At 42.6% G+C, this 22,589-nt stretch overlaps 1 protein-coding gene across 1 annotated transcript in view; it reads left to right on the forward strand.

Moving 5' to 3' along the window:
- The window catches only part of CDH13 (cadherin 13), a 981,609-nt gene that overhangs the window by 207,396 nt on the left and 751,624 nt on the right, over nt 1–22,589 (forward strand). Inside the window, exon 2 of the mRNA XM_013056985.2 lies at nt 14,085–14,196. Within this exon, the coding sequence (XP_012912439.2) occupies nt 14,085–14,196 (112 nt within the window). The remainder of the gene's footprint in view (nt 1–14,084; nt 14,197–22,589) is intronic.

Raw genomic sequence — 22,589 nt, forward strand, 5'->3', positions numbered from 1 at the left:
TGTCTACGGGGTGGGGGTCGCAGCTCCTCTCAGCGAATGCTGGGTCTGGAAACTATCTTCCCTCCTGGACCTTAAGGCTTAGGTGAGATAAAAGTGCCCCACTGTTACTGGGGTGCTGTCCTATGCCTGTGCCCCTTATCCCCAACCTGGCCCATACATTGCTAGTTCCTATATCCCTTTCTGCTCCAGTGGTCCAATCTCCTGCGGGGGCTAGGGTACCTGGGACTGAGTTTCCTGGGATATGGGATTTTCAGTGCTAAACTCAGATATTGTCAGAAACCCTGGGGTGATTGGTAACTTGAGCTGGAACCTGATTCTCCCTCCTTCCCGGTCTGTTTTCTGTGACCTTAGTCCTACCCCCAGCACCTCCCACTTGGAGGCTTACCTTTCTGGCCACATAACAGATACAGGGGCCCAATGGGGCTCATAGCCCTCACAATGTGCCCTTCTCTGCTTTACTTGCCCCTAGAACAAAGTCTCCAGCTGACATCTGCCTAGAGAGACTCTGGTGTAGCCTCCTAGCCTAGCATAGAGGCCCTTCATGTGACCGTACTGGACACCATATAATTTTTGGAGAAAATCTCTTCTGTAAATTTTACTATGGGGGAGATATCACTATTTTTTTTTTCTAAGAAGAATCAAACTTTCTTTGAAAGAGTAGTAGGATTAGCAGAAACTTTTAATATTACATTAAGCCAGCTTGAGATGAAAATATCCCAAGTTCTGACTCATGAAATTTCAGGTAATTGAGCTTGTGGACTCGAATAGACATGAGGGAAAAAAAATACATAATATCCTCCTCAAACTGTCTTGGCTCAGACACTTTCTTTCTCCTCAGCTCAAAACCTGGCCAATATTTGCTCGATGGAGGAAACAGTCTGGTTTATCCACACCTACATATAATGCAGCAGTGATAAGGGGAGAGGCTCATGAGTTCATGTATGTGTATCTACACATGCCTTTCTTGTTTGTTTTTAGTGAGGAGCGAGTTGAAGAGGCTTCCCAACTGCTGTAGAGATTAGAGAGGCAGACACTGCAGTAAAGCTGAGGGAGGGGATATCCTCTGTCTTTGGAGACCAGCAAGAAGCCCTTTTTATCACCATAAAAAGTTTGTGCCTTTGAGCAAATGAGCTAAGAGGAAGGGCCTGATGCTTTCAGAAAATGAACTTGAGTAATGGAGCAGGCTGACTCAGCTCCCCAGCATCCAGAGACAGGAAATATGAAAGTGGTTTCAAGAGGAGCACACTGTAGACTTTTCTACGGTGTTGGTGGTTTCACCGTAAAAGACAACTTCTCTGCAGCCCGGTCAAGGGAGACTCCTTCCCTAGCAGCACTAGTACATGGAGAATGGAAGCTCGAGTGCTGGGGAAGCCCAGGAAGGTGATGAAGACGAACAATGAGGTCTTGGCATCAGAGAAATCCACATGAAGACATGAAGGCAAACCAAACAGCACTTCTAAGTTTAATTTCGGAAAGCGATAGCACAATTGAGATAATAAAAGTCAAATGGCACTTGTTGCTAGGGGTCAAAGGGGGAGGGGCATGGACTCTTGTCAGTTGGAGAGGAGATTCTACCCATCCGGAGAATACTGGACTGCAATCTCGGCACGGCCTCAAACCCAAGAACTTGGTGAAAATCCATGATATTTAAATGTTAGCGATTAATCCATAAATGAAAGGCCATCTCAGAGATAGTGTGGCCTTAAGGGGATCTGCTGGCCATCAAAACACTGTACCTTCTCTGATAGAGCCTGTTTGTCCTTGGAACAAAGTCTGTAGCTGATGTTTGACTATCGATGGGGGCTCTCATGTAGCTGCCCCATCTGTGTTCTGAACATTAGTAGTACTACAGATGAACTTTCAAGGTCAAATTGATTATCCTCCAGCTTAGCAAAGCAGCAGCTCCCTAATTATGTCAGAAGGCAGGATTATCTCTGATCATTCGAGCTAGGATTCTGGATAAAACATCAAAAGCAATATTTAAATAACGCATGGTCATGAATCAGGGATTCACTGCATTTTTCTCTTACTAAAAAAACTGAATTATGGTGGGCCATTTTGCTCCATCAGGAAGGATTTTCCAGGCTGTTTTAACTCATATATCGTATAACCCCGTCCTTGATTACAAAGTGTCATCATGGGAAAGAAGGAAGCTCTCCTTGGTGTCCTGGTGGTTCATATTTATAAAGAGCCTGCAAAAATGCTAGCAAGGTCTTACCCACAAACCCGAATTAGGAACTGGCACGCTCAGTTCTGCATTGGGGCTGCTTAGCTCATGGGAGCCAACTGTGCGTATCTCTTCCCAATTCTGTACACAGTGACCATGTTGGCAACTCAAAATTGGCCATGATGAGAGTATCTGCACTATGGAAATTAGCACAAGTTACAAATTAAGGCATTTCATTATTGGAGAGCCAATTGTTAAACACTTACGAGGACTCCCCTGGGTCTTCTTCACAGGTATTTCCTACTTGAAACCAGGGGCCACCTCGTGTTCCACTTAGACTTTATATTACTATCTTGCTTCCTCCTCTAGAAATATGAAGCAGAAAAGTTAAATTATTTTCTAGTTTCCATCTTCTCAAGAATTCTTGACTTTTAAAAACAAAGTTATCAAATACTTCAGGAATTTTTTTTCAACAGCATGGTAGCTCCATCTTAAGATACCTGAGTCCTTCTGAGTAGTAACTCGTAGCAGCGTGAAGAGATCACAATCAATCATGGTTCTTCTCACTGTACATCGTCTTTTGTTTAATATGTAAGGGCATACAAGCAAAATCAACTGAATTGATGTGCCCAAGACCTCACTCCCACTGCTCTAACATCGGGTGAATGATGTTCTCCTTTTTATTATTTCTACAAGGTTACGTACTCTGTTCCCATATTTTTAATTGTGTTTTTTAAGTTTGTATTTATATACCTCTCTTTCCTGTTGTGATTTGTGTTCCTAAAGGGTAGGGGCCCTGTCTTACTCGTTTTTGTGGATCTTGGCAGTAATGGGTAGTAGCCACTCAATAAACGATACTCACATCGATGAATGAATCTTTAAGAATATGATTAATTGGCAAGTAGAGCCGTCATTGCAATTCCTTTCTGATTTGGGCAAGCAAGTATTTGGACAAATTTTTATCTTAACTACACATTAGGCAGTTAGATCTCAAAGATCTATTTATGTAGATTATTATTTTTTTTAAGATTTTATTTATTTGACAGACAAAGATCACAAGTAGGCAGAGCAGCAGACAGAGAGAGGGGGGGAAGCAGGCTCCTAGCCAAACAGAGAGCCCGATGCGGGGCCCGATCCCGGGACCCTGAGATCATGACCTGAGCTGAAGGCAGAGGCTTAACCCACTGAGCTACCCAGGAACCCCTATTTATAAATTTTAGAGAGAGAGAGTGTGCGAGCTCAGTAGGGAGGGGGAGAGGGAGAGGTTCTCAAGGGACTCCCCACTGAGCATGGAGACCAACATGGGGATCGATCTCATGACCGGAGATGATGACCTGAGCGGAAACCGAGAGTCTTAACCAACTGCGTTACCCAGGCGCCCAACCCTAGGCAGTTAGATTTTAAAGAAAAGATGCATATCACTCTCTATCCCAAGAGAGGTTCTGTGGCATTCTGCTTAACATAATCGGTTCCTCAACTTCAACACCAACTTCTGCCGGGTTGATTTCTTTTCTTCTGGAAGTTCTCAAAGCGAGAATCGTTAGCAGAAAAAAACAATTTAACAAGATAGACGTTTAGTTCAATAGAAGAATTTTCCTGGTGTGAAAAAATAAATTACAAAAAGGACTTTGCCTCTGAAAGATAATTAATAAAAACCTTCCGGTGTGATGACAAATCTGACATCTTGTCTAATGTCTGGCAGAGAAGAAAGCGTTGAGGGTTGCGCAGTTAGAATAAAAATGTTCCACTTCACGGCAAGGCCGGGCAGGATCTGATAATTATTTCTAGTCAAGAAAAGGTCATAGTCTAGTTGTTCCGATGACACAGCATCGAGCCTGGATAGGTGCCTGTTGGCCGTCAGTGGGGTCTTCCCTTTAGGTCTGCCTGGTTTCACGGGTAACTATGGTCAAGAATGTGGGTAATTATGGAATGATTCCCTCTCGGACATTTTGGGAGGTTGTGTTTGTTTGCTTGTTTATTTATTTGCTTTTTAATTTCAGATTTATTGAGGTATAATTGACAAAATTTTAATATAATGTATGTGCCTTGTGAGAGGATTACCGCCCCCCCCCCCCGTCTAGGTATCTAGTCAGTTAGCTCCCCTAACACTCCCCATATCTATCCCTTCTTTTTTTAATGTTTAATTTTTTTGTGTGAATGAGAACATCTGAATACCAGCCCTTTCAGCAAACATCAACCATACCACACTCTACCAACCGTAGTCGTTATGTTTTACAGAACATCTTCACATTTGAATCTTCTTAAAGCTGAAGATTTGTATCCTCTTACCAACCTGTCCCTATCTACTCTACTTCCAAGCTCATGGCAACCTCTTTCCTATTCTCTGTTTCTATGAATTTGATTTTTTTTTTTTTTTTTAGATTCCACATATAAGTGATATTATGTAGGATTTGTCTTTCTCTGTTTGGCTTATTTCACCGACTATAATGCCCACGAAGTCTGTCCATGTTGTCACCAATGGCAGGATGTCCTCCTTTCTCATGGCTAAATAATATTCTCTTTCTACATAGATTATATATATGAATATCCCATAACTGAAATATATGATGTGACATATGGAACATATTATATATGGAATATATATATATATATATATATATATATATAATATGTATCTTATATATTCTCCATCTACTCTTCCATTGATGGACACTTATGTTGTTCTATACTTCTTGGGCATTTTGGACTGAACCTGTATTTATAGAACCTTCCCCTTCCCTTATAGAAGTTATTCATGGGTTATAGTAGGCTTAGAAATGGTTCCCTGAACATGTCCACATCCTAACTTCCAGAACACATGGCTATCACCTTGATTACCCAGGTGGGCCTGGTGTAATCAGAATCGTCCTTCTAAAAAGGATGCAGGAGGAGTCAGAAACAGAAGGCCACATGATGACGGAAGAAGAGAGACAGAGAGAGATGAAGAGTTGCTATGCTGCTGGCTTTGAAGATAGATAAAGGAATGATGTCATGCTGAGGGATAGAGTTGGTCTATGGGAGCAGGAGAGCCAAAGGAAAAAGATTTTCCCTTGAAGCTTGCTGAAGGAACACAGCCCTATCAGCCCATTTTAGACTCCTAATACCTGGAACTGTAAGATAATAAAATACTTCTCAAGCCACTAAAATGGAGGGAACTTGATACAGCAGCAATGTGGAACTAGTGTATGGGCCATGTCTTATTTTGGGTTCCCCTGAATCAGAGCTGGAGACAATGGGCTAGATAAAGGCTGCTTTCTTTAGGAGATGACCCAGGAAGCAGGAATGAGGGGCAAGGGGGTGAGGCAGGGGAGGAGAAAGAGAGCCAATATAATGACATGTCACTGAAGTCACCGCTGTGGGCAGCGAGGGCTAAACCAACAAGACCTCTGAAAGGCACATGGGATGTTCCTTCACTCCGGAAGTGTGCATCTGGAGGAAGGCAGTTAGGACATGCAACCTGCTGCCATTTCTCAGTGTTGAGGGCGCCCCTGAGGGATTCCCCTGGAGCATCAGCTCCTCCATCTTTCCCAGCTCTGCTCAACCTCACATTAACCGGGTTCCTGCAGCATAGGAGCAAGTCCCACAGCAAAATGTGAAGAGACTGAGGACATTCTATGGGACAAGGCTGAGCTCTTAGGAAACTGTTCACAGCAGCAGTGGCTGAGATGGGAGGCTGGCTGAGGTAGTGGACTGGAGCATTGTCATCTGTTGGACTGAATCTTCACCCCAGATCTATTCATCTAGTTGTATTCTATCCGTTGTCTCCATGGGGTTGGGGTTTTACATGTGGACCAGACAGCTCTTCCAATGCCTGGCACACAGTTGGTCTCACCCAGGAGCATTTCATACAAGGACTCCCTTCTTTATTTGATTTAAGGGAAGCAGGTCTTATCTGGCATCTGAAACCCCTAATTTAATTACTAAGATTTCATAAATAGACATAAATCTCACCAACTCTAGAGCAGGTACAGCCTCTAGCTTCTCCTAAGGGCCAGTTAACCAAATCTTCCTAATCGTGTTAACTAAAATTCTTACAAAACTGTTCTTCTTTCAAAATTTACTGGTTGATTCTAGTTGATTCATCCTCAAATCTTAATAGTAAACAGTTAATTCTATTTAGACAGAAATTGTGATTTCATTGAGTGAATTATTTTTGGCTCTGTTTTAGCCAGACTAAAGGAGGACATGCCTGGTCAGCTGAATCCTACTTTAAGACAAAACACTTTCAAATAATCTTGAAAACAACCCAGAGCTTGTTATCCCTGCCAAATTGCTTCCTGTTTCTTCAGCTGGCATGCCTAATGTTTGCACTTACCAAACCTCTGCATGGAACATTCTTTATTATTCTTTACTACTTGAGAAATGTCAATCAGTTTTCCAATATGGCTTTATCCGTGACCTGGTCCCTATTCTGATTAGCATGTAGCACCTATTATGAGCCAGTTCCTGTCCTAAACCTTTTGATTTATGTTAACTCATTGGCCTCGCAAACTGATGAGGGTAGAAAACCTTACTGGCTATAGTGTACAAATGAGAGAACTAAGGCACAGAGAAGTTAAGTACCTTGCCCAGGGTCACACAGCAACTAAGGGGTAAAATTAGAATTTGAACCCAGGTAATTTAGTTCAGGATTCTTTGTTTTGAGCCACTTTCTAATGCCCAATATATAGAAAATATAATATAATATAACATGATATTATATTATTATTTGTCCTGTGTCTGCCTTTTCTTCTAGATAAGGCTGAGGACTATGTTCATTTCTCCATCTCTGGCATCTAACCACATTCCTGGCAGATAATAGAAATTGTAAACTTTGTCTAAGGAAATTAATGGAAAAAATGAACCCTACTACTTTGTTATGATAGCAGATCAAAAATGCCCTACCACTTGCAAGGACAGTTGCTAAGACCAAAGAGAAGAAGCTGTGCTGTTGGTGTTCAGGAATGAAGCCCTCAGACAGCAATTTCTACATCATGACCACCTGACAGTCTTGGCCAGGGTTCCAAAGTCATGAGTCTGTTTTCATCTTCCTTCTCTTCTTCTCTCCCTCCATTTCCGTCCACTTTTCCATCTTTCCTCCTTCCTCTGTTCCTCTCTCTCTGTTGGTTTGCCCAGATTATATTTCTATCTTAAAAAAAAAACAAACAAACAAAAAAAAAACAACAAAGTAAAGGGAGACAATGTTTTCTGAGGGTCTACTGTGGGGCAATACCATAGTAGACTGTATGAGTTTCCTCCAGCTGCTGTAACAAATTGCCATGTGCTTAGCATTAACTGAAATCAGCTAAATTTAAAAAATTAAGTTAACTAAGATGAACTAAAACAACACACATGGATTATCATGTAGTTTAGAAGATCAGCAGTCCAAAATCAGCCTCACTGGGCTAAAACCAAGGTATCAGCAGGGCTGTATTCCTTCCAGATGTTTAGGAGAATCTGTGTTTATCCTTCTCCAGCTTCTGGAGGCCTCTTGCCCTCCTTGGCTGGTCATCCCTTTGTCCACTTCCAAAGTTGGCAATGGCAGGTTGAGGCTTTCTTACACCTCATCTCTGCAGCCTGGTTCTTAGGGTCACATCCCTTTCTCGAGCTTTTCACCCTTCTCTCTTCCAATTTCATGGATCCTTGTGATTATACCTGAATACTCCAGGATAATTATTCTTTTTTAAAGTCAGTTGGCTTTCAACTTTAATTCCCCATGACCATTTAATCCAACATATCCACAGGTTCTGGGGATTGGGCTGAGGACATCCTTGGGCAATGGTAATTCTGTGGCTTTGCATTTAACAATTTGAAGAAAAGATACGGAGTAGCATTCAGATGGCGATGAAGATGTTGGTTCCAAACTATGGGTGAAGGGAAGCAGTTCAAACTGGGTATGAAGGACTCACCAAACCAGAAGTATTCTCTCTCTTTTTCTTCCCAAGAATCGCAAAATCATTTCTAAGTGTCGGTTACATTAAAGGCCAAGAAAATGGCAGGGATTCTGTGTCTCTGAGGCTATCAATCACCAGGAAGATGGTCAGGAGGTCAGATTCGTGGGTAGTGTGGATGACACGAGTTGACGCTCTCATGAGGGTATGCACAAGTGTCCGTGCCTGTGTGCATGTGTGCTTGTGTGTACATGGATGTACCCTTGTGTGTGTTTTTAAAGCGCCTCTTCTCTCCGTGCTTTCCGTGTAGGCAGGGTGCCTTTATAAACCCTTCGAGGACTCTGGCAGGATAAAGAATCAATCAAAATTCACTGCTGTAACATTTTTATATCCTGCAAGCCGGAGCGGCAGCCTTTCTTCCCTGCCAATCTAAGCTCCTCCAAAAAGACTCCAGTAGGCTGACTTTGACACAAGTAAACCAGAGGTGTTTTATGGCAAGGATAAAGAAACTGTCCGTCCACGCTAATAGCAAAAAGCAGTGAGTCCGTGAGAGGAAAACAATGAGGGGCCAGGAGACACTAGTGAGTTCACTTGGCAAATACCATTTTGGAGTTGGCTTACGTGACGATGAGATCTTAGGCTGCTCACTGCCCGCTGGGCTCATTTGTGGCAGGAAGTTTCTCTTTGGAGCTATGGCTACTTCGGATACAGTTGTGTTAAGCTTTTCTTCAGTCCTGATATTTTTCTCTGACCCCTGGGATGTATTTGTGACACCATGGTAGAGAAGCCCCTCTGTGTCCCTGTCCCTTCCACATTTAGCATATCGTCGTTGGCCAGGAGAGGTGCGGGCTCACACACGCAGCCCTAGATCGTAAGGGTCTGTGCACTGGGCTCTTTCTACCGGAAGTCTCCACCATCTTGGAAGTCCTTCCTTTCTGTTTTCATAGATGAGGAAGAGGAGACAGTTCAGGGGCCAGGCTGAGAAGTGGCGAAAACCCTTTTACTCTCTTCGTGTTGGCCAGAACTCAGTCACATGGCAAAACCCACAGCAACAGAGCTAGGAGCACACAGTTGTGGATACAATTAGGACAAGTAAGTAGAGACTCATACCAAGGAGAGTTCTTTGTTTGAAAAGCCCATTTCCCAAGTCTAGAGGAGGGATTGCAAACTCAAATGCCTCGGGGGCCAGACAGTGTGTTAATGAGTCAAGCGAGCAGGAGGGATAATACAGGGAACGGTGCAGACAAGGACAGCCAAGAGAGGTACACCCTTTATAACGGGATAATTTAACTTTTATGATAGACTGCTATCGCTAAACTCACCAGATCTGCTGGCCACGTCCGTCGCGTCTGCTGCCAGTTGGCAACCTGCAGTCTGGGACAGAAAAAAAAAAAAAAAATTTTTTCTGGAAGCAAAATCCAAAGTTGGCTATGTTCGTGAATCACTACCTGTCAGGATAAACATAAACCCTTTCTTTTTAAAAAAGAAAGCTCAGAACAGCAGCAAAGAAATGGAAGCTAAAATAAGAGGCAGTTATAAAGAGTGTGATGTAAGGCTTTGCTCTCGGTGTGTACGGTTAGGGCAGTGGCGCTTACACAGAGGATGGAGCTCTGAGCTACCGTTTTAAAGGACGCTTGGTGTACACCAGTGTCCCACAAAACCAGCACAACTCCGCTCACAATGGGCACTGATGTTTACCATTGTGCGCTTGACCCCAAGATGCAAACCCTCCTCCACCTTCTACCTGACTCAGGCCCTTGCTGTTTCCCTTTGAATATATCTGAGCACAGTCTATACACTGGCCAGTTTTATAGTAGCAAAAAGAGTAATATTTGGATGATATCTGTCAATGTCTATCCTAGGGAATATGGTATCAGTGAATTGTGTCTATTGTTTTTAACAGAATATAGAGAAACAATGGTAATAATAATAGCAAACATTTATTGAGCAACTACTATGCCCTGAATGACATAAGGCCCTTAAAGACAATTAACTCATTTAGTCCTCATAATAATTTTAAGATACTATGATTGTTCCAAATTCCATCGGAGGAAAATGAGACACAGAAGGTTACTTGCCCAAGGTCACAGCTGGTAAATGGCAGCTAATAAACCAGGATTCCCACCGAACCGATGTGGCTGTGTTCCGTACTTATAGTTGGTCTGGACACGAATCTGCTTTCATAAGCAGGCTGATTGTAATTTTCAAATAATAGAAATCCTTCAGTGATCATAAAATTTGACCACTGCTGAGCTTTCAAAGGTGTATTGGCTGCTTCTTGTTTATGAGATGCAAGCTAATGCATAAATGAACCCAAAACCTTGTAGGAAGACCATTATTTCTAAGGCATTAAAGATAAATTCAGAATGTTCATAGCATATATTCTGGAAATATCAAAGAGGGTTTGGAGAAAAGTAGGTCCAGGTAGCGTATATGTAAGAGTGACACCTGATGGTGTTGGAGAAGGGGCTTCATCTAGTTGGGGAGTAATGTACAAACACTTATCTTTAAACCACTGAGGGAGGCTTCTTCATAATCTTCCACCAAACTCATTATGGTTGAAATTGGCAAGTGGGTATCCCTGACCAGTTCATGCTTAAATTCTGCTAGAAAGTCAAGGGCACTAGCAATCAGTAGTATTTTCTACTACTACTACCCAGTCAGACATTCAGCTTTTGGGAAGCCCTAAATTAGTCTGGGTTCTTTTTTACATACAATTTTCTGATTTCAGAGATGTGTTACATGAAACCCAGACAGACACAAAGGAACTTAAACGTGAAAGCAAAGAGTGTGCTGGCAAAAAAGAGAAGTCTATGTTCCTTTCCGTTTATCTAGCTAATTCTGGCCCATCTTTGAGATCAAAGCAGAAATGTCCCTTCCATGGGTTTGCTTTCCCTGGTCCCCCCAGAGGAAGTTAAACTCCCTGTCCCTGGCTTTTATGTGCTCTCCAAGACACCTGCAATTTCCTCTCAAGTTAAAATTCTAGTTAGTTAATTAAATTATGATTTGTCATCTTTTCTAGTCCACGTGAACAGTTAACCCTTGCTGGTCACTTACCCTGTGGGACACTATTCTAGTTGTTATATTTTTTTCAAATTTTTTAAATTTGGGGGGCGGGGAAAGCAAGAGAGAACCCTAGAGTGATCTAGAGGGAGGGTCGGACACCTAACTGAATGAGCGCCCCTATTGTAGTTCACATGCACCATCCGCTGAAAGTACATCTTAGTCTCCCGATTTCCATTACTGTCAGTCAGTAAAGGACAGGGCCAGGATTTGAACCTCTGGAGTTTGTGCTTCTAATTCCTGCCTTATGATGCTTATATAGATAAGCTCCAGAACAGCACCTCGCCAAGTGCTTGCTGAATCCCGGGCGATGAACAAGTTTGGGGCAATACGTAAATGAATGAACGCAGGGAGGAGGGACTCGTTCTCGCTGCACCGAGTCACACGTTGCCCAGGAGAGTGCTGCGCGCTTTTCCCTTATGAGTTTGGTGGGTGGCGCGACCCAAGAATGTGCAGATTAAAGCTAAGCCTCTGGGAGTCCTCTCACCACTCCCACCCTCCCGGACGGTCAGCTGTTGGAAAAGGTTTATTTTTCCTTTTTGACTCTGGAGGAATCCTGAATAGAGCCCGCCCAGGTGTCAGGACAGAGATGGAGCTCCGGAGAGACAAGATCCACGTCGTCCACTGAACTAATCCCTCAACCCGGTCCAGACCCTTATGTTCAGGATCGCTAGAGAAATGGCATCTCCATAGTTCTAGGGGGTGACTGATTTACTGGTCTGGGGTTGAGGGCAGAATTAGCTGACTAGAAGGTTAAGGTCTAATTGTAGGCACCGGGTGCCTGGAGGCCGCCTTTGACCGTTTTCTGTTTAACTGGATTTGCATTGGCCAGTTATAGATTTTCTGCTTGCAGAATTGCCCGCAAATTATTCCGAGTCCTGAATCTGCATTCTGTGTGTGTGCCACTTGGGATGTCAGCATTATGATTGCCTTGGAAGCAATCTTCCCAGAGTCTGCCCTGGAGGCAAGGGAAAGTTTCACAAGCAGAACTGCTCCAATATGGAACTATAAAATCCTAACCCCTTTGATTTTTGAAAGATGATGTCAGTCAGGGTGACGACTGACCCATTTCAATTTCTCTGATGTTCCTTGGTTCAGCCACACCACGAACCTCTGAAGATTAATTCTCGCTCTCATTCCTTGGGGTTCAGTGCCTCTCAGTGGGCTGGTATTTAGAGACAAGCCCTGGTTCCAAGGCATCCCAACCTTTTGTGCACTCTTTGGAATTTGCTGGTGGGAATAATAATGAGTTTTCTTCAACAGCTTGTGTCCAGTGGTTAAGAGTTTGCAACACAGGATCAAAATTTGGTTTCCTAAGAAGCAGGCAGTAAATCAAAGATTTGAGTGCAAGTGGATTTTTTTTGGGGGGGGAGGAGGTGTCAGACAACCCCGGGAATCGTGAAATTCCCATTTCATGAGGAAGCGAGTCAGGGAAGGAAAGGCAGCCAATGGAAGGTGAGTTATCTCACCAGATGCCATCGTGGGCAGCTGGGGCTGCACGTGGAGACAGGGAGACAGAACACTGCCTTTGAGAGCTCTCTCCTGGGGGGTGAGATGGCTGGGGTATTTGTGCACAGATTCTCATCAGTTATGGTCAAGGGCTTCTGCTGAAAATGTGAATTTCCAAACTCTCTGCCGGCACCATGCTCTGTTAAAACGGCCTTCCCCAGATTTCAGAGAAACAGCTCAGAGAAAAAAAAAAGTAAAATCCCACCCCGAGACATGGAAAGCCTACGGTGGCTTGGGAGGAGCTCCGACCATCATCCAGATGAGAGGACATGTAAGCCTGGCTTCAGATCCTGGCCCCCGTCCTCCTAAATGCACCATCCTGGAAAAGTGTCAGCATCTCTAGAATGTGAGGCCCTTGTCCTATGAAATATTAAATACATCATAGGCTGCAGTAGAGATCCAAGAAGATGATGCATATAACAAACTTAGCATAGCGCTCGCCATAAAGGAACGGTAGAGAACGTTAGCACTTATGCATTAAGTAATACGGAGCGTCTTCTCTGGGCCAGTAAATGCAGTAGGTGCTTGGTATCAAAGTTGGGGAAAAAGAGGTCCCTCCCATCTTCACGGGGCTTGTAATCTTGACCTACTAAACCCAAAACTATTTCTTACCTTCCTAAATCATCCCTTGTCCAAGAATGTGTCACACACTTGTATATTCCAAAACATACAGCCTAAATTTTTGACCGTGGGATGAAGCACCCCAAGGATTTGTAAAGAAAAAAAACTGAGCTTTTTGAAGCAATTGTAAGTTTTAGATTTTTCTAGTAGCCAGACTTATAAGAGTAAAAAGAAAGTGGTGACATTGACTTTAATAATATATCTATGTTATCCAGTCTGTAAAATATTATTGTTTCAACATGTAATCCATCTACAGATGTTTAAATTAGGTATTTGACACCATTCTTCTTTTTGGTACTCAGTCTTCAAAATCCAACACATCTTTTATACTGACGACTTCAGCCCCGCTACAACTTCACGTGCTCAGTAGCCGAGTGTGGCTCACGGCCACCGTATTGGATCGGGAAGGTCTAGTGGGCCCCGAATTCCTTCGGGAAGCAATTTCCAGTGGAATATTCTGCTTTCCTCCTCCTTAAAGATGGCACTGCTCCTTTGCATCTATGACAATGAAGTTGGTTTTAACCTGGGCGTCCTATGAAATTGACTGTTTTTGTAATGAACTTTCACACATAGAAACCATGGTGAGATTCTTAGCAGGTGTAAAAATCTGACAAAGTTATTTCTTTCACAGCAACTTGATGGAAGCTACAGCAGCTGTTCCTATTTGCGTGTTTTCCAAATCTCATTGCCAAAGCGAATTCTTGGCAGCCACTGGAGAAGTATCAACTTACCTCTTTATTTGGGAAATGAAATTAAAACCTCAGCTCATTTCTAAAAGTCACAGATTTGGTAGAAGTTAGTGGGGCAAACACATAAGACGCTGTTAAAATATTGATGGCTTCGGTTTTTCTCAGGTGCTGCTGCTAACATCTGCAGAAGACTTGGACTGCACGCCTGGATTTCAGCAGAAAGTGTTCCACATTAGCCAGCCAGCTCAGTTCATCGAGGACCAGGCGATTCTAAACTGTAAGCAATGTCACTCGGTGATTCTTTGGGTCTGTTCTCATACTTGAATTCACCAGAGTCTAAGAATGTGTCTCAGGATGCAGTATTCCCTAAGTGAAGTGTTTTCTGATCATTTTCCTTATATGTCACTGCCTGATCCAGTGCTTGAATTAGAGCCTTGTCGGCTGAGAGGTGAAGAAAATGGTTGTGTATCTCTTGAGTATTTTATCACTGGTGAGCACTTCCCCACTGCTCCCAGAAAAGGAGACCGCCAGCCTCCAACAGGAGTGCTACTCCACGCAAAGGACATTAAATCCATTTCCCCTGGGTAGGTTCCTGAGAGCAAAACCAACGCCTTCCCAAGGATGTGCTGTTTTACTGGGATTTCTTATGCCTCATGTTAGATCAAAACAATGGTGAGAGCAGGATGTTGGCTTCTGGGAATTTTTGGTCAGAGGAATTCAAAACTCCTATTCTGAAGGCCAGTAAGAGGGTCTTCGGAGACATGCAAAACCTCTACTGGCTCTTTTGTGGACTAAACTCAAATCCCCCGAAATTCCAATTAAAATATGCTCTCTTCAGGTCTGTGGTTTATAATCTCTTTCTATTTTTAATACCGGTATCATATTGTTTTATCTTTATGAGGGCATGGAGTGCATTGTTAAGTGCAGAGCAAGCATTGTTTTAGCACAATAGAATCTAAAATTGATGGTAGACAAATAACGATAAAATTGTAAGCTCTGGAGCACCATTCTTTAACACTTGGGATTGTAGAATGTGAAAACAATGGTCTAATTTGGCCAGATGCTCCAAGGTCCCTTAGGAAAGATCATTGTGCATTTGCCCTTACGGTCTCAGGCTCACCTTCCACGCTAACTGGGCTCCTCCGTTCCCGGGCTCTGTGGCTGGTGGGTTTAAAGAAAAGGAAAATAAGGCAAGATAAAACAAAACAAAACAAAACCAGCCTGCTTGTGATTGGATGGCTCTGTGAGGCTGGAACGCATTTGGAGAGTTGAAAGGAGCACAGTAATGAAGACGCAATGCGGGGCACGGTGGGAAGTACCCAAGGTGAAGTCCGCGAACATCTTGATGTAATTAGACCAATGAAATCATTTCGGCAATTAGAGTCGGCGATGACAAGGTTCAGGCCCGGCACAATAAGTGAATTACAATATGTGATTTCATGTTAATTTGATCCCTGAGTGTGACTCCTGGGTCAGGTCATCGGGAACCCTTGTCTTTTGATTCTTCTATTTATCAGAATCAAGGTATTTCAAAGGGAACCTTGCTTAAGAGACCATTTTTCCCCCCACTGGCTCTTCTCCCCATTCATCTGTTTGTTTCATCTCCTTCCTTCTTCTCTCTCTCTCTCTCTCTCCCTTTCCCTCTTCTTTCTTTCTTCCTTTTTTTTTTTTTTTTTTGCAAGCAATTATCCCAAATGGCATCTATATTAACATGGGTGGAAATGCGAAGCCACCCTGAGTATGGAAATTAATAGAGTTGGTATGCAAAGCAGGCCCATAAATGTGATTGCTTCTGTAATTTTCACGACACCAAACAGCTTTTAATTCACCGCTGAGAAGCTGGAAACAATCATACTTTGGGGGATCTTTTTAATTTAAACTAGACCATACTGTACATTCCAATATCACAGTTTTGTGTGTGTCTGTGTTTTTTTTTTAATCCCCTAAGTAATTAAGCGGGTTATGGTTGTTGATTCTGTGTAAGCTAGTAAATGCTAAATGGGACTGGCTTGATTATCAACGATACCACGTTCAGGAAAAGTCAGTGATAGGGGAATTGAAGATATTTAAAGTTTTAGATATGAATTTGTATGTAAATTGTTGGATCAGCAAAATCGGACTAGCCCCCTCTCAGTGAAACTGTAGGTTCATGTGTATTACTAGGGTTAAAAAAAAAAATTACCAAGAGTACATCTAGTCTGGTGCTTTTGAGTTCCGTGTCAAAGCAACGAACATAGGTTGTTATGAGTTAGACCCTGCACATGAGGTTAATTGTGCCTAAATGAAGAAGAAAGTTTCCATAGACTTGAGAATGCCTATTGAATATTGTTTTGGAAAGTCTGGATTTCCAGAAGAAATGACACTGCATTGCTCTATTCCAGAGGAAAGGAAAAGCCTGGAGAATTGAGTATTGATGAACCATCCCCCCAGGCCATGAACATCACCCCTGCTCTCTTGCTCCCTCTCCTTCTTCCCTCTCTCTTGCTCTGTTTCTCCCATGCATTCCCCTAGGGTTCAACACAAGACCCTTCTAGCTCTGAAAACGTGATGAACAAGAACCAATTGCGTGGTGGGTGCTCAGAGGATGAAAGCCATAGGGACACAAAGCTAATGTCTGCATGAAAATGGAAAAGAGTCAAACAGAACCAGAAAGTTTTAAAATACTTAGATACTTGAGGTTGCATGCCAAGATGTGGGAAATGGTTAGGATGATTTTAGCAACATACATAGAAGCTGAAGTTGTAGGTAGTAAAAGAGGTTACAAGACACTAGGCTAGTAACATCTCTCGGACTCCATTTACGGTGTTTGTACTTTCCAGTTTTGCTTTATCTTTACAATATTTAAGAGCTCTGGTTTCCAATGATTGTAAAGTTTTGTCTTGCGGAAGGTGTAAACACAGCATAATCAATCAGTTGATGTCTACACTTTTTACCATTCTCTGAGGTTGTCCGAAAGTGGTGTCTCTTTGCCTGACAGACACAATATATCTGCCCATATTCCCAGACTTATAGTCAACCAATTTTGGGTTCAGCTTTTAGGAGGCCATAGAAAATGTTTATTCTGCCCATGGCTTCCTTTTCTCTTTGTTCCGACAGTAATATTTCCTTTCATCCTTTTCCATCTTTCTCCTCAATTCTCAATGACTCATCTTTCTCTAACTGTTACTAATGGTCACCTCCACTCCTTTTATTTCCCTAATATTTTATTCACTGTTCGCTCCAATACATCTTTCCTTCAGTTGTTCTAAAGCCTTTTATTTTCTTCACATCCAAATAACTCTTTATTCTACTCTCCTTTCCACTAACTAGACTTGCTTTCGTCTTTAAAAGGCCATTTTTCAACAAGCTTCTAGGATCAAAACATGGTATCCCACTATTCTTCTAATGTAACCCAGGGAGCTCTTTCATTGTACCTTTCACAGTGTGATGCAAAGCCCCCAACTCATGATAACTTGGACAAAAGTTTCCTGCCTTCATCTCAGTCTTGAAAAATGAACTGGGTAGATGTGCTTATTCATTTTTTTTTTCTTGTATGAGAAGTACAAGAAGAAAGGGAAAGACAGCGTGGAAGACAGGAAACATCCATTCAAGGCCTTTGGACTCAGGGAGGGATCCTTGAGGGGTTTCCTCAAGGTAGGGGGTCCCTAGATGCCTCCTACACCCAGAATTCTCTTAATGGGTTCGTACTGTTGCTTCGTCTGTAATATGAAAATCATGGGATTCTGGTAGCCATCATCTTGGCCCCATGAGATTTGAACACGGATTCTGGTTACACTCTCCCAGCTGACACCCAGGCTTCAGAAGAATAAGTGGCCTGGGAAACTGACAAGCCACACAGCTAAGGTGGAAAAGGACCAGGTGATAAGGTGCTGACTATCTATGTTTGGCAAAATTATAGAACAGACTCTCCTGCCCTGGCCACATCAGCTCAAACACATCTTCCTAGCCTTGTGGCAAGATCTATGATCGAGTTAGCTAAGGGGAACGATACTCATGACCCTCCAGATTCTATTAATGGGAAATAGCTCCAACTTCAAGAGTCCAGAAAGGACACCCCATTGGCCATCTAGGCATTATTAGATCAGTACTTTTCTGTCTCTTACTGTTTATCCTTCCTGAACTACTCTTTGTGAAACACACACACACACACACACACACACACACACACACATACTGCTGCACCTGAGTTCACCTAAAATACAGCTTGTATAACTATACTTTTTAAAAATTTAAATTCAATTAATTAACATATGGTGTATTATTAGTTTCAGAGGTAGAGGTCAGTGATTCATCAGTCTTATGTGATACCCAGAGCTCACTACATCATGTGCCCTCCTTAATGTCCATCACCCAGTTACCCCATCCCCTACCCCCTCCCCTCCAGCAACCCTCAGTTTGTTTCCTATGATTAAGAGTCTCTTATGGTTTGTCTCCCTCTCTGCTTTTGTCTTGTTTTATTTTTTCCTCTCTTCCCCTGTGATCCTCTGTTTTGTTTCTTAAATTATACATATGAGTGAGATCGTATGATAATTGTCTTTCTCTGATTGACTTATTTCGCTCAGCATAATATCCTCTAGTTCTAGCCACATCATTGCAAATGGCAAGATTTAATTTCTTGATGGCTGCATAGTATTCCATTGTCTATATATACCACATTTTCTTTATTCATTCATCTGTTGATGGACATCTAGGTTCTTTCCATAGTTTGGCTATTGTGGACATTGCTGCTATAAACATTCGGGTGCAGGTTTCCCTTTTGATCATTACATTTGTATCTTTAGGGTAAATACCCAATAGTGTGATTGCTGGTCATAGGGGAGCTCTATTGCCAACTTTCTGAGGAACCTCCATGCAGTTTTCCAGAGTGGCTGCACCAGCTTACATTCCCACCAACAGCGTAAGAGGGTTCCCCTTTCTCTGCATCTTCGCCAACACCTGTCATTTTCTGACTCGTACAACCCATAGAATTACACTTTCAATAACACACTTGGACTACTTAGAATAGCCTTGGTATCAAAGAGTCCCAGTAACCTAACAGTAAAGTTTACTTCTCATTCCGGTCACGAGGATGCTGGCCAGGCTGCTCTCTTGGGTAGTTAGACTCCAAGTGGGGGCTCTCCATGCAGGAACTTGAGGACTCAGGCTACTTCCAACTTGGTCTTGCCATCTTGGCCTTTCTAGTCATTCTTATGTCACTGAGCTGGGGACAAGAAGAGGTGTGGGCAGGACATCCCAGAGGTTTAACCACGTTAGCTCAAAAACAACATACATAGTTTCTGCACATATTCTATTCACCAGTCATGTTGGCTGTGTGGCCATGAGTGAGCAAGTTCTTCATATCCTCTGAGTTTGGTTTATCTCATCTAAAAATGATAATGGCAGTCCATACTTTTAGAGTTGATGCTGATTGATGGAAAAAATGCTCAGCCTAGTGATGAATAAATGAAAGCCGCTCTTACGACGGTCAGTGTTGCTGCGGTTCCTGTTCTTGTTAGTCCTGCTATCCATAGACCTGAGATGGGCTCAATGTCCCTACAATGGCCATCTAAGCCAGGCTTTATAGAAGATAAATCGTGGGCATTAAAAATCTGAAGAAATGAGTAATTTTAGGATTTGAACTTCATGGACCAGTTGATTTTTTTTTTTTTTTAAATCTTGGATTGATGAGATTGTATTTTTAAAATATTTTTCTAAGCCTGGATATGAAAAACAAAACAGAAAAACCCAAGCAAATAGATGAGATGGAGGGAGAATACTACCATTTACTTGGTTAGAATTTTCTTTTAAGAGGTCATTTGGCAAAAAATACAAATTAAAAAAAATTATGTAAAAGATCGTTTGGCACCAAAAAACAAATGAAACAGGAATATGGACTAATTACAGCAGAGAAGGCACTTCTTTCATTTGAGTAGATTTTGTTTTGTAAAAAAATGTGCCAAGTGTTCTTATTTACCTCATTTTAGCGGGAAATCACATATCAAATGCATTAGGCTGAAATTACTTTTTCTGCCGTTGACGTTCCTGATGCTCTTCTCAAGTTTCGGTGCGTTCTCAAATTCATTTTCTAGAGAGGCAGGTGGGGACAAGTCTTAAGAGATTTCCTTGTGACGGGCGATATGCCCATGCTGACAGCAAGAAGAGAGGGAGCATTTCTGGAAAATGGAAGAAGCATGATACCTTGGGAATAGGTGTTGGGGTTCATAAAATGCACCACAGCCGTTGAGCAGTGTGACATCTACCACCTTCACAGCTGGCATTTACTGGGCACTCTCTAAGTGTGGGGGGCCCCCTTTGAACCTCTTACCAGACCTTAGGGGATACAATTCTCTCTTACGCCCATTTTACAGGTGAGGATACTAAATTTGGGCAAGGCAAAGCAATTTACCCAAGGTCGTGTCACTCGTATTTGGCAACATCAAGATTTGAACCCAGGATTTGAGTCCCCGGGCTCTAATCTAGAGTTCTTTAGCCTAGTGTCTTGTTTTTGGTCATGGCAACAGTGACACAGCAAGAAGATGTGCCACTCCATTTTCCTATCTACTTTCATCAACCTGGATGTGATAGAGGATTCCGAATGCATTTTTTTTTTTTTCTCTTCACAACCTCTATAATGTTAAAAAAAAATACAGAAAAAGTACCTCCTTTTCCTTGTTTTAAAGAGATCCAGTTACTGCAAAATTGCTCATGACCTGCGCTCTTGGCTTCTCACATTCCTCCTGGGTTTCTCTCACCAGGACACTGCTGGGTCGCTCCACCTTGACCATGACTTTGGCCAGGGGTCAGGCCATCCATGGGGTGCGTGGTTTTGCATTAATCATATTTGTACTTAACATACATGAGCCATGGCTTTCGAGGGTGTTTTTAATTGACTATAAATCAAACAGGGAACTTGAAAAATGAAGGCAATTAATGAGAAAGCAGTGTGAGAGGTGTTTTGCATCCTAACGTAGGAAATACATCGCCAGTGAATTAAATGTCAAAACAAAGGCCCTTTTGACCCCACTGAAAAGATTTCATTTGGATGGTAATAAATGGATGAACTTTCCAACTGGCAGGTGGAAAAATGCCTGTTTCCTGAGTTTAAGCTCACTTGGGCTTTTGTCTGTCTATGTTCTCTATCCTTGAACACTTGCCAAGTCCTTTTATTTTTGTTTTTCATTGTAGTGATTTAAAAAAAACCCAATAATTTATTTTCCATTTTCCGATTGTACTTTGCACTACTAAGTTGTATTTGCCCTCAAGTTGGGAAATTGATTAAATGATTAATGAAATGATTTAACATCACCTGTACTGCAATCTGCCTAGATCTGAGTATGGGTAGAGTTTCGAGTGGTATGTTTACTTAAACTGTTGTGATACGCCAAGGAACATTACTCTGATGTCACTTAATTCACTCCACATTATGAGGGTGATTATTATACTTTGGCTCAGTACGTGGACCCCTATTTACGTTAATGAGACGTTTTCCTGTTTTTAAATGAGCCCTGCAGAAATGTAGTATTTTGACAAGTTCGCCCTTCCAGCCCACCACCATATTTGTAACAATCTAATAATCCGGTCAATTCACATTATTAGAATCTTCAAAAATCCGTGATATTAACCACCTTATTTCCTAAATGTAAGGTGATATAGTAAATAACCATGGAATAAAAAGAACACAGACGCATATTGGAGAGGGATGTGACGAGGTTCTTAGAGACCCTCCATTGGACTCGGGTGCTCTGTCCTGCTTCCAAGAGAGGAAGCAGATAAAGTCGTGGAGGAAGAGGGCCTGAGAAGGTGAGGAATGTAGTTAGGGCTCCCGTGGCCTATGTTTTCTTATCAGCAGAATGGGAGAAATAAACAGACCAGAGAAATCACATTGTCAGAACTTGGGCTAAATTTGCCCCACAGATATGTCCTGTCTGGCTGCTCCTTGTGGAAGAATTTAATGAAAAAGTGTTAATGAAGAGAAATTTGTTGTCAACACTAAGAATTTCACTTTCCAAAATTCACAACTTCTGGGAAGATTAGACCTCCGAAACATAGACCCCAGGGGCAGGCTGCCTGGGTTCAAAGTCGAGGTTTGCCCGTTATCAACTAAGTACTTTCGGAAAGTTAGAGGAGCACAAAAACCTCACTGTGCCTCAATGCTCAGTTCCCTCGTGTGTAAAAGGAATATTATAATGGCAGTAGCCTCATGAAGTTGCTCTGAGAATTAAATGTGAATCCATAGAAAGGGCTCTGAAGAGTGGCTGGTCTATGGAAAACTCTAGAATGTGAGCTGCTAGAAGTTAGTGTATCAGTAATAGTAGCTGGGGCTTCCCTGTGGCCCTTCCACTGTCTTCCCCCATGCAGTCGGCTTCCTCATTCCGGCCGCCTCACAAGCCCCTCACAAGCATCTAACGTCACGCCATGAAGTCACTGTTGCTCCCGACACTGGTGTGTGGATCGAACGATACGCCACAGGAGACCAACCGCATGTACTGCTGCTATCAAACCACTGCCGGTGACGGAAGCTGTTCTCGGCCATCAAGGAAGCAGAGGACGGTGCTGGGAGCTGGAGAGCTATGGGCCGGCTGCCGTCAATGAAGACTTTGAAATCGGTTTTCAGTGTTTTGAATAGTCAATGCATGTAATGTGCGGAAGAGGGGCCACGTGGTTAGCTGGTGCACCAGCCTTCCAGAAGTT

The sequence above is a fragment of the Mustela putorius genome, unplaced genomic scaffold (genome assembly GCF_011764305.1).
Source record: "Mustela putorius furo isolate JIRA1106 unplaced genomic scaffold, ASM1176430v1.1 tig00000174_pilon_pilon_pilon, whole genome shotgun sequence".
Lineage (NCBI taxonomy): Eukaryota > Metazoa > Chordata > Mammalia > Carnivora > Mustelidae > Mustela > Mustela putorius.